Consider the following 13,367-nt stretch of genomic DNA (forward strand, 5'->3'; position numbering starts at 1 on the left):
GAGGCCCTGCCCGATACTGGTATCGGTAAATACACTAGTAAATACACTTAATTTAAGAAATTTTAATTTAAGAATGTTTTTCCAGTGTAGCAACCGCCTGCAGGTGAGTCCCTGATTGGTGGAATCGCCCCTTTTCGATGGCTCAAAGATGGGGAGAGGTGATAGCAAGGCATGCTAATGTTAGCAGTCTTCGATGAATGACATAAATCACACAGGGGGACCAAAGTCTCACTCTCTGGACTTTTTTGGTTTGAACAAGAAGCCCATGGAAAACAAAACAAAACACTTTTTACACATTTTTTTCTGGGTTTTAACTGAAGGTTTTAACACCAACACACTGCTTTTAATATAAAACAGCAAAAAGACAGATTTATAGGTGATGATGACTTTATATACAGTTGTGGAATCTGGCATAGCTAAATAAATGCTAAATAAACTGAAAACTAATAACAGAGAATAGCTAATCTGCATAGAAAAATAAATAAATGAAGAAATAAATATATATAAATGATCTAGAAAAGCTTCACATCCTTCACCAAATTAGGGAGGTAACATCTGCAATGTATAGATTTCATTTAATATTCTGTGAAGGTGGTCAAGTTATCATTTATATTTACTGTTTTAGACAGAACATCTGTCAGCGAAATGTTGCCTAGACGGACTTCTGACTAGAAAAAAATGCTCTACAGCAGTGAACCATGATTCTTTCAACAACAGTAAAACAAATCTACGGTTTGAGGGATGTTTAATTGTGTTAAGGTTGACAGGTTCAGTTTAAAACAATTTCCCTGTGGTTGTTTTAGCTAAAGCTTAGTCTTAGTCTACTAAGACTAAACCCTTTAATATAATTTCCATGCATTGTTGTCCAAAAATGTTTAGTCCGGCTTGATTAGACTAACTCAGCTTTTTCACAGTTTAGTTCATAATTTGTGCAGTGCAGGTTGAAAACCATCAGTGTCCCTGCTCGCTCCCACTGCACTGAAGGACTGTTTCACACACCTGCACTCTATTACTCATCAGTGCAGTGAAAACACTCCCAAGGCTTAAACCCTATATGCTTCCCTCTATGGCCATTGAACCAATCAGAAGGAGAATGGAAAGAAGCAGAAATGAGTGAGAATATTTCGATTTTTTTTCTTCTTTAGCTTGTCCAAGCAGTAATAAGGCATCATTAAGCCCAAACACAAGCAGTGAGCAGGTGAACACCTCAATGATCATGTCAGGAATGTCTTTAGACAACACAATGTGTCAGATAACAGTAGAAAATAAATAATGTGGTGAGTAGTTTAGATTCAAATGATCTGCAGTTATATGGGGCCTGTATAGTTTTAACAACGGAAAAATAAAATCACCTTGTCCCCAAAAATGAAACTAAGTTTATCTATTGTATAATTCTATGATTATGATCACATGTGATGCACAAATCACCATCATAAGACTCCCACTTTAATGCCTCATTCTAACTCTTCCAATCAGTCAGTTTCAATTCTAGAAACGTGATAAAAAAAACTTGGTATCTGATTTGCCATCGACACACATCAACTTCCCTCCTGCTGGATGTTAAAAATATTTCAATTCTGTTCTATTCAGGTTGGAAAAAAGCAGCATTTAGAGAGAAATTGTTTCCCCAATAAAAATGTAATCTCCATATCCTAATAAAGAGGGATAAAGATGCTGGAAAGATTACGGATTCAATCCCTTATTAAAAATAATCACGTGTTCTCATACGATCCCCTTCTTCCACATGAAAATCTCTTGAATTGCATGTTAAATATGACTTCCCTACGACTTTAATGAATTTCACATGTGACTCCCATCATCTACATGAAAATCCTTTGAATTTCACGTTATTGACGAATTTCATCTGATTCTCATCTTCCACATGTGGGTCACATGTCACATGTATGATGAGGTATTTTTTGCTTAGGTATTCCATGTTTCTTTCGACTTTTGATCATATAGTACGACGGATTATTAGGGCAAGGCTAGAGATTTTTTTTCTTCTATTTCGAGAATAAAGTTGTAACATTACGAGAATAAAATCGTAAAATTATGAAAATAAAGTCGTAAAATTATGAGAATAAAGTCGTAATATTACCAGAAAAAAAGTCACAACAGGAATAGTCCTAAAATTACGAGAATAAAGTCCTAATATTAAGAGAAAGTCCTAAAATTACGAGAAACTAGTTGTATTTCATGACAACTCTTACAAGAACCACTTTCTTTCCTAAAATGAGGAACATCGAGCATCATGTGAAGTTATACTTTGGCTCTGGTTTGACAAATAAGGAAATCTTTTAGCACCAGCATCAAATTGGGCAGACTGTCAAAGTGGACTCAGGTTGCTGTTTTGGTGATGCTGGTCAGAGCTCAAAGCTTTTTTTATTAAATAGTTTGTTGTATGATGACTTCATTCTAGTAATATTACAACTTTATTCTCGTAATGTTACGACTTTATTCTCAAAATAAAAAAAATCTCTAGCCTGGTCCTAACACTCTGTCGTAATATAGAGAGAGAACTTGTGATCACAATTCTTTTCCACATGTGCACCACTGTTTTTTTTTTTTTTTTTACATATGAATATCATTAGTATGGGCTCTATGTAGTACCTTTATTCCATTACTCAAAAATCCAAAAATCCCATGTATTTAACACCTGAAAAACACATGTGAAACTCACGTACCCCATTTGAAATCGACATGACTTAAGACTTAGAGAAACTTTATTGTCATTTTGTACACACAGGGTGTATGCAGCGCGAAATTTCATTCAGTACAGCTCTCAAGACATTTCCATTTCTTAAAGTGCAGCAGTGATAAAATGTAAACATGGTGATCAAATATAAACATAACACTGAGATATGATTTAGTTTTTACAACATTCAGTTTTTTTTCCCCCCGTTTTATTCAACATTAAGCAGTCTAACGGCAGTGGGTACATGTGGTAGCACATGGTATTACATGTGTTCATGTGGCTTTGGAAGTTTAATGATAAAATCGCATGTGAAAACATGAATTACATGTGATGCACATGGTTCCATGTGCTTCACATTTGAAACACATATGATTCACCTGTGATTTACATGTGATATACATGGTTTCAAATTTTATCACATGTGAATCACATGCTTTTAACATAAAACATTCCAAATCCACACGTATACATATGCTTCATATGTAGTACCAGATGTTAATTTGACATTTGACACCATTTGTTTATTTCACATGCGGAACATGTGTTATGTGTGATTTTGACATACATGGGATATTAGTTTAAGGGATAGATCAAACAGTAGGAGAAAAGTTTCAGAACTTCAGAGAGGCTAAGTTTTCTCTATACTGGGAGTCTGTGTAGTCATCTTACTGGAAGGCCTTAAATGAAATAAGAAACTGCATCAGAAACCATTCATCCTGAAAAGGGGGATGTTTTGACTGAAGGACTCCAACAAATTCTATTCCAGACTTCAGGTTATTGATGATGACTCAGTGTGGAGTATTTTAGCTCATTTAGTTCTTAGAAAACCAAACATGAATATTACTTTGGAGCTGTAATCATTCATTGAAACCCTGAGCCCATAATTATTCATTTTCCGCCAATCTGGCTCCGGTGGGGAGAAAAAAAAAACGAGGCATCTCTGTTCGCTGCATTTGGGAAGCTACCCGGTTATTAAAGTCGTGGCTTCCTGTTGCCAGCTGGAGGAGACCCAGACCCAGACTTCTTCTCTGCACTACAGTCTCTTTGGGTTGGGATGAGGCTTAACAGGGCTAATGTGTATCACTGTTTGTGCGTGCGGATATGCGTGGTTCCCTGACAAACAGGCACAGACATGATGGCACGCATGGTAAGCAAGAGTATACAGAAGTTCTAATCAAAAACATGACTGCAAGAAACGCAGAGAAGAGAGCAAAAATCTGATCAGGAGACATTATGTCTTAAATACATTTAGCCCAAAAAGAAAAGATACAGATTGGAGTAAAAACAAATAAGCATCTAGCCAGGCCTGCTCAGTCGGCCCTCGAGGGCCGCTGTCCTGATGGTTTTAGAGATTTCACTGCTTCGGCACAGCTGATTCTGATGATTGCATTTCAGCAAAAGCCTTTTAATCAGCTATCAATGGAAATCAGCTGTGCTGAAGCAGGGAAACCTCTAAGACCTGCAGAACAGTCGCTTTTGAGGACTGACTTTGGGCAAGCCTGATCTAGACCTAATCCTAACATTTGTTAATAGAGGTTGGTGCTGTCTTATTAAAGAAAAATAATCACTAATATAGCAAAGTTTGATGCATTGGTATGGAATGATAAAATAGATCTTCTTTGCCTGGGAGTAACATTTTTCCAACAGAAACCTTCTTAAGCTAGCCAGAGTTTCTAAAGCATTTCATGCCGATGGGAACCCATCCCTGACTGTGAAACGGACCAGAGCTCACAGCCTGGCACAATAATAGGTTCTGGTCAGGGTACTGTTTAAACCCAGGATTGGTTGGTTTTCTTTGTCAATGTTTTTCAGGCTGGCAGTTATAACATTTGTCTTTAAAGTAACATGCCAGACAGAAGGACCAGTGCTGTAAAGTATTTACAATCCAGGAGTCCATTTTTGCCTTTAGAGTTGTTTTCGTCAGCTATGATGATGATGAAAACATTTAATTGATGAAGCTGGTTTTCCCAATGATAGCGAGATGATGACAAAATAAACATGGCTCTTAGATGACAAAAAAAAAAAAAAAATGAGGAGAGGCAGGAGTTTTCGTTATCAAGGCGAAGACGAAACGAAAATGTTAATTATGATTTGTTGGACAAACAAAACCAATGGCATTTCTGCCTATTGTTAATCTAATCTGTTAGTCCAAAGCTGAAGAATAAACAAAGCTTCACCACATCATGTGTTTATTTGGCCCCTCAACATGTTAAAGACAGGGTTGGTGGTCAGATGCCACGGAAAATTAGGCATTTTTGTCAAAAGGGTTATTCTAAAACTAAAACTTACCAGGCAGCAAAAAACATCTCTTGCCCTTACTCTAGGTAAATAAACTTCTATAGAGCCGCAAAAAAAAAAAAAAAATTTTTATATATATATGTGTGTAGAAAGAAATATATATATAAATTTCTTTCTACATATATTTTTTTGTTTTTCCATTTTCCATTTTCAAAGAACCAATGTGTTAATCAAAAAAGGTAAAACTTGCTTTTTCTTTTGCAAAAAATAGGATGAAAAAAAAATAATTTTGCTTAAAATCTAATGGAAAGAAAATTGGATCTTAAAAAAACAGTACTGCTACCTTGGAGATAAATCCTTTATGCAAAGTTAAAGCAGTCATCTCATAAACATAATGTAAACAATAGCGGTATTTGTTATGTAATCTAAATTCTAAGGTACTTATTGTTTTCTGTGGAAGTTAATAAGAGTCACTGTCAAAGGGCTGCTTTCAGCTCAAGTCTATAGAGTGAATTTTGTTTCTTTATTGTTGCAACCAAAGAACCTATTTTCTAACTTTGTTATTAAAAATTTTTTTTCCCCACAATTCTTTTCAGATTAAATTTTTTACGTTTTATTTTTCAGATTTTCTTAAAGTTATAATCAAAATAAAAATTTTCCCTTTTCTCTTTTGAGTTTTAAAATATATATTTTTTTCAAATTGTGTTTTACAGATTGCATTCTCTTCACTTAAGCCTCAATCTGAGAAGAGAAATGAGAAAAAACGTCAAATTTAAAAATATAAAATCTGTAAAAAAAAAAAATTCAGTTCAGAAAGGGGAATTTGAAAAAATAATAATATATGAAAATAAAAGGATAAAAAAAAAATAATAGAAAATTTTATTAAAAGCTTTTATTCTAGATTTCCATTTATAAGCATGTTCCCTTACAACAATAACGGTAGAAAACTAACTCCATACATACACTCCATATGTTGCAGACCCCTGCTTTAAAGGATATACCTAGGGAGGAATGCTAGCCAGGCAAACTGCACTGATTTTATCCGTACATACAGCGGATCACTCTAAAAAGCAAACAGCGTGGATCACAAAGCCAGGACACAAGAGAAACTAAACAAACAAAAACATTTATTTATTTTTAGAGAAAAAGTGCATCAAATTGTCGAGGTTTTAAAGATATATCAGCTCATTTAGAACATTATAAAGGGCCTTATTAAAACATCGCCATCCTGACTGTTATGGTTGCAGAAAATCACTGTTGCATTATGGGTAACTTGCACTACAGGCAAATTTCCACCTCCTGCATGGCAATTGGTCTGTTAAGTTTTAGACTGAGTCTGAGCGAACTAGTCTGAAAACAAAGGGTGTAAGTCGGTCTTTTAGGAAAGGCTAAGGAGTGCTAGCTGCACCACCCATTGTTTTATTAAAAACAATCAATGCTGTAGTAATGTTAATGTTAAACAGAATAAATTAAATCTGAGCTGCAAAGAGCAATAAAATCTCACGGCAACCAAAATGTCAAACTTCTTGAAAAGAAGGTAAAACAGAGTTAGTGTTGAGGTAAACTCCAGACCCCTGAATCCCACAGCATCTGGACAGTTTGCATGATTAGTGTGTGCTAAACTGCTTAACATTTTTCTTTTAAGGCCCCACTGTGATTACCGCCCTGAAATGATGATAGCAGACAGGAGAAGGAAATGGTCAAATGATGAGTCGGTGTGATCGTCCTACCGCTCTGAAACGGCTTTCATGAATTCATCTATCAGGTCGTCGTAGGCCTGGCCTCGGATTCTCTTATGCCTCAAGCCGATGTAAAGGGGATCCTTCAGCAGTGCCTGAATAAAAAAAAAAAACAACACATAAGAGGAGTGTGCTCAGTTTAATCCCTTTTGACATTTTAACATCATGCCGAACTCAACAAATGCAGTTCACAGCGGATCATCTGCCTCAAATAATCAGTGATTCCTTTAATGATTTATTTCAATTTTCCTACTATAAAGATGGAAGGAAAGAGCAGGAAAAAAAAAAAACATCCCAACATGAACCCTGACTAGCATTTCTGCAGTTCTTGGACCTCTGTGATAATGTGAGCCATGTGTTACGGTGGTGAAAGGCTCCTCCTGGGACAGTTTCGCACCAATCTGCACACACTTCTCAGATTCAAGCAAATCCTTGGGTCCAACAATATGTTCATGATTTATAGAGTGTGGCTATTACTAAAAAAGCTGTTCGATCCTTCATATTTGATTATTCTGAAAAGGCCACGCATCACTTTAACCATGTGTCTAGATTTTAGCTGTAGGAAACAAAGTTTAGTTTGGGGGAAACTGAGCCAAGTGGGTAAAGAAAAGCTGTGGGTGGGGAGATTAATGAGATCTTTTGACCAGAAGATCACAATATTACATGGAATGACAAATCAAAACCATGAGTGGGAGTTTATAGAAAATGGACACCACTGTGAACCATCTGGAAAGAAAAAAACAACAGTTTTGACTTTGGTGGAACAAAAGGTCATTTAGACCATTTTTTTGACTGAGCCTCTCAAGACAATGGTTATGCTATGATTTAAACCATTCCATTGGGGTGCTGGCTGTATGTTTAGGGCTATTATCCTCTCAGAAAATGGATCCTCTGTTCAATTTCAAATCTTTGGCAGCCTCCAACACATTCTTCTTCCAGCATTGCCCTGTGTGTATCTCCATCCATAGTCCAATATAGTGTTCCCTCTAAGCATCTCTGCAGCACAATGTTGCCAACACTGCATAAAGATTTAGAAATTTGAGTTCCATCACTTGGATATTGTGAAGGGGCATAGCTAGATGGGTGGTCAAGGGTGGGCATGAGTGATTTGTTGGTCCCATGTCAACGTAATCATCACCTCCGAAAAAGGCAGCTCCACCCCAAGACATAGGGTGGCAGCAGTGATACTCTTAAGTAAAAAGACCTGCCAAGATTGCAGTTTTAATTGTTAGGGTATAAACCATAAAATAACAGCAATGTTTAGTTTTTTTTTTCAACATCAACAAACATTAAAGACAAATACAGAATTCATGCTCTTTTCAGAACAAGTGTTTGTTTTATGGGGAAGAAGGCAAAGAAAGGTATGAGTGTCTGTTTGTGTAGTGTATTTTCCAGACTATAAGCCACACTGACTAAATTTTTTGAAAAAACTCGAGAAGTACATCTATAAGCAGTACCATGCTATAAGCCGGTGACATCTACTGAACTGTCTGCCAGTTAATCTGTAAGGGGGGGAGGGGGGGGCTGTATATATAGCCTCTAGAGTAGGGATGCAGAAGAAAGGCAGCTCCCATTAGCTTGTTGACTCACTGCGGGAAAACACGTCCCGTCCGTCCTGCGCATGCGCCATCAGTTCATTTGCGCATGTGCATCCAGATATACATTTTATTTTGTTAAAAATACCTAAATGACATTTTTACCTCGCCAAAAATAGTAAGCGTACTAAAGTATATAGTGTTAAAGGTTAATAATGCATTTCCTGTCAAAATAAATGCCTTAAAATCCTTTCTGTTTGATCACTCGTCTGTTCCCGATCTGCATCGGAAATAAGATCCTAGTCTACTTCTGGGAGCTAACTTTTTCGGCTTAAACACAAATCTAGTCTTTTTGAGTTTTATGTTTTCCTTTCATGGTATAGAGTGAATAATCTAAAGAAAGAAACAACTAATGTACTGATTTGTAAACCTTTCTTAAGAACTGAAGCGAAGCGATAACAAAAAAATATCTTTATTACAAAACTCAGTGTTTACAAAAAAACAAGAAAAAGATTTGCCGTCTAATCGACTAAATCCGTAGTGAAAGTTAAACTTACAAATAACCTAAACGCCAAAAAACTGTTGCTCCTCCTCCTGCTCTATTAAAACATCTAAAGCGCTGCCATGCCCCTAAAACAAAACTGTGCGCGTGACCTTAACTATACACAGGACATTAAAAGGAGCCTAATTAAGTGATATGACATAACCACAAAATATAACCAAATGCTTAATAAAATATAAAGTATATTTCAATAACTCAATTCTAATTAGATATAATGTAGAGATAAACATAATTTCTATATGGATCTAACAACTAAATGCAGATTAACATGGTTTAATCATATTTTGCTGGACTGCTCTGAGCATGTCCCATGATGACGTCAGAGAAGCAGTTTAACGAAGAAAATGTAAAAAGCATAATTGTCTCACAAAAGTCATAAAACGTTTCTTAAAGATATGTATTAGCATTCCTTAGAAAGTTAATGATATAAAAAAGTAATTTTAGTACCATAATTACATTATTTATGGACACCCGGATGTATATCTGTTCGCGCATGCACAGGATGGATTGTGCTTCGGGACGGATCGGGTTGTGACAAGAGCTTCTACTAAAAGATGGGGCTTCATCAGCTCTTATTTCCAGCTCCACAGGAGTTAAGCCCAATCTATTCACTGCTAGCATGTTATTGTGCTAAATGAAAATTAGCCCGTTATTCTTTTATTTTTCAACTGTGACTTCCCCCTCATAAGGTCAGGAAAAATCCACAGAAAAGCTGCACCTTCTTATAAGCCGCACTGTTCAAAGTGTTAGGAAAAAAGTAGCATCTTATAGTCTGGAAAATACTGTAATTATAGATAAGTAATAACTAAACTAATTTATTGTACGTGGTAATGTATGTATCATACATATAGTACTATAAAAAGTTATTGAAGAAACTCCCAAACTACTTTTTGAGTAACCGCACATGTGTAAGACCATCCTACCAACTCTTCCACCTTTGTGTGAAAGAATTTCCCAAATACTCTTTGGACTTATTTCTTTGCTTTACCTTCCTCTTCTTCTCTTTAAAAAAAAAAAAGCTTAAAACCAACTTTCTTAATTTAGCATTTAATTCTGACTAGGCTAACACTGTCTCTTAGATGTCCTCTTTCTGTGTGCTAATTTCTATACACTTCTGGAAGGCTTTAAATGTCCTGCAGCACTGCACCACTACAGCACTTTTAATTGTATCTGTATATTTTGTATGTGTTATGTATTGTTTTATGGCTTTGTTGTAAAGCACTTTGCGTACCATTTGGCAATTGTAAAGGGCTATACAAATAAACTTGATTGATTGATTGATTCTAATGCAATTACAATAAAGCTTGCTTCTTGTGACTCTATGCCATTATTAAATGAAACAGTGAGACTAGGAGCACTACAACCAAAGCTAACTGGATAAATAAACACTAGAAGTGTGCAGGCACATGTGTTAGTATTAGGCAATCATCTTATGATAATCCCCCTGGGACTCGAAGCCAATAGAACTATACACTATTAAAATTCTAGTCTTTCTTCAGTGATTTATTTGGAAAATATGATTATTTTACTCTTTCATTTTTTTTTTTCTGTTGGTATAGTGTGATTACTGTAGATTGACCGTAAACTGGTCCAGGCGCCTATATGTTTGCAATCTTTGTGCTTTGTGCCCTGCTTGGCCATACCTAAGAACATTTTCTGGCTATGCCACAGGAAAGTCTGCTCAGTGCAATGTGCTTCGACAGTTTCTTTTACCACGCCTATCCTTGGCATGTCAGCCATGTTTACCGTCTCCACCACATGGCCTTTAACCAACTGCTTCTTCCTCAGCAACAGCTTTCTTCATGCCAGTCTTCTATAAAGCCCTGATTTGTGGAGCCAATGGCTGATAGTCAACAGACTCTTCCTCCAGTTACTCCTGAGTAACCAAGGGTCACTGCGCTGCTACTTAAATAGCCTACTGAAGGGAACAGCAATATCTTGGTCGGTTTGCAGCTGTGCGATTCTTTTATTTCAGTATTGAATACAGAATAACAAGAGCTAAATCCAAAGCTTAAGATGGTATTTGAAATCCTAACCCTGCTTTAGATGCCTCTACAACTTAATCCCTGACCTGTCTTCTCATGATGCTGTTAGCTCTTCACATAACACCTTCATTTACACTGAAATTACTAATGAGGTGACTTCTGTGGCCAGGTGGTTTCACATGATTTTATTTAGAGGTATCAGAGTAAAGTAATTATAAATGCAAGTCACAATTTTTTTAGATTCAATCGAAATACAGTCATTGCTTTGATTTAATTGCACATCCAAGAAGTAGCTTGTGTCAGTTTTAAGTTGCATATAGAGTTTGATAAAAAAAGAACAGTTCTTACACCTGTGAGACACACAAAAAAAGGAGTTTCTCACAACCTGTAATATTTGTTTAAGGGATTACAGAATCCTACATTTGGTAAACCGTTTCCAAGGTTTATCTCACATTAACATTTTGTTCCAGAGGTCTGTGAACTGCTCAGCAGCTCGTTATGCCCTACTGGTCTGGACAGATTTCATTTCTAGAGATGTCAAATTAAAGGCTTCCATGAAGATAGACAAACAGCGACCTTTCCATGGCATGGTCAACCGTCAGCACATCCAAGAACAGCTCAAAGGGCTTATTCTGGTCAACATTTATTTAAAGATGACAACTCATTTCCTGGAAAGTCCTGAACGGATAGTTAAAGGGACAATTCATCCGAGGTCAGCAAAGCAAGGAAATCCTTTTTTTCCCTTGTATCTCACAAGGAAACTTGTGTTTCCTTGTGAGATTATGATAAAAATTAGACAGAAAAGATGCAGAGGAAAGACTAGAAACAGCCCAAAGAAAGGCTGTGGGTTCTATGGGTTCATTTGGAAACAGTGACCAAACCTGTTTAATGGCTGAAAGAGAAGACGCCCTGAGTGGTTTTAAAGCGGCCTGATCTTATTGACTCTGTGATGAGCTGTTGACATGAGTTGTCCTTCTGTCCTAGATTATCTTCTGTTAATTGACTGAGCTGTCTCTTGCATTCTGCAGGCCTCTTTCTCTCAGAGGCCATTACATCTCTCATGAGAGGCGAAGCTCTACACAACTTTTCTCAAAACGTCAGATTTAGGGATATTGATACGATGCATCATTAACATTAAGTCTACTTTCTTTGTGCTGTTGGACAAAGCTTTAGTAGTGAAGCGGTCTTTGTTAAACACGCTGCAGCAGGCATTATTCAAAATAAATGTAATCTCAGGAAGGAGTTACAGAAGGCCAGAGATTGGTAACAGCCGAGAACTGTAGCTGTGCTGACCAACCAGAGATGCACGCTGCAGTAGGATATTTTCTAAGTTAGAAACGGTACTCAAAAAAAGGTAAATAGTCATTATTTCTAGTTTCTTCTCTAAAAAGGTAACCAGGTTAAAACTCATTTATTCCACAATAAAAGCAACTAGTCTGAACTTTAAATACAACTGGAGGCTCAATTATGAAACATACCATCTTTTTTTAATTAATGATAAAGCAATTAATTAAAAGGACTACATATCAAAAAAATTCATATAAATTTTGTTACGTTTCATGGGAGTGAGCTGCAATATAATACTGTACATGTGATTATGTATTTTGTTTGTAATGAAAGAACAATAAAGCAAATTAGATTTTTTTTTAAACATTATGCAGTTATATAGAACAAGCTAGAAAAAAGGCATAAAGCTGATAAGTAATGCTTTCAAACAGATGAATTAAATATACTTTGCAATTGTAATATACGGAAGCCCGTTTCTGCCATGTGAAAGTAAAAAAATGCCAAATAGAAAGTCATAATTATGTGATACAAAGTCTTAATTTCAACTTTCAAAGCCATAATTATGAGATTCAAAGTCATTATTTTGACTTTCAGTCATAATTATGAGTCAAACTTTGTATCTCATAATTGTGACTTTGTAACTCATTATGACTTTGTATCTCATAATTATGACTTTGTTTCACATAAATATGACTTTTTAACTCATAATTACGATTTTAACTCATTATGACTTTGAAACTCGAAATGATTACTTTAAATCTTTGAACAATTATGACTTTCTATTTGGCATTTTTTTATTTTCATGTGGCGGAAACGGGCTTCCCTCGTAATAATCCAGAAATAAAACAAAAAACAAAAACAGCAGGACTGTGTTATCTCAGTATTTCTGTGTGAACAAAATGCAAACAATGTAATTCAGTGTAACAATGAGAAGCAGCCAGCTGTCAGTCAGCTTCTGTAGATGAGAGCCGTTTCTAACAGACGTATATTAAGTCATTCTAATGGCGTCACTAAAGTGACTTACAGCCGTACGTTTGAGCCCTTGCCTCGTAACGCTGCCAGTTCTGTTAGCTCTACGCCTGCTGAAGACCAGAGGTGTCAAGTAACGAGGTACAAATACTTTGTTACTGTACTTAAGTACACTTTTTAGGTATCTATACTTTACTCCATTACTTAATTTTCTTCCTACTTCTGAATTCTACTCATTACATTTTCACACAAGTATCAGTACCTTCCATTCCTTACATTTTTAAAACAAACGTTACTAGTTACTGGCCTATGTTTTTAAATATTTATGTCACGTCATTTGCACCATCCAATACAGGT

The 13,367-nt window shown here is 36.1% G+C and overlaps 1 protein-coding gene across 1 annotated transcript in view; it reads right to left on the reverse strand.

Annotated features, from left to right (window-relative positions):
* Positions 1 to 13,367, reverse strand: part of me1 (malic enzyme 1, NADP(+)-dependent, cytosolic) — a 122,378-nt gene that overhangs the window by 14,451 nt on the left and 94,560 nt on the right. Inside the window, exon 6 of the mRNA XM_015388394.1 lies at positions 6,664 to 6,767. Coding sequence (XP_015243880.1) covers positions 6,664 to 6,767 — 104 coding nt within the window. The remainder of the gene's footprint in view (positions 1 to 6,663; positions 6,768 to 13,367) is intronic.

Source organism: Cyprinodon variegatus, unplaced genomic scaffold (genome assembly GCF_000732505.1).
Source record: "Cyprinodon variegatus isolate N-32 unplaced genomic scaffold, C_variegatus-1.0 Scaffold422, whole genome shotgun sequence".
NCBI lineage: Eukaryota > Metazoa > Chordata > Actinopteri > Cyprinodontiformes > Cyprinodontidae > Cyprinodon > Cyprinodon variegatus.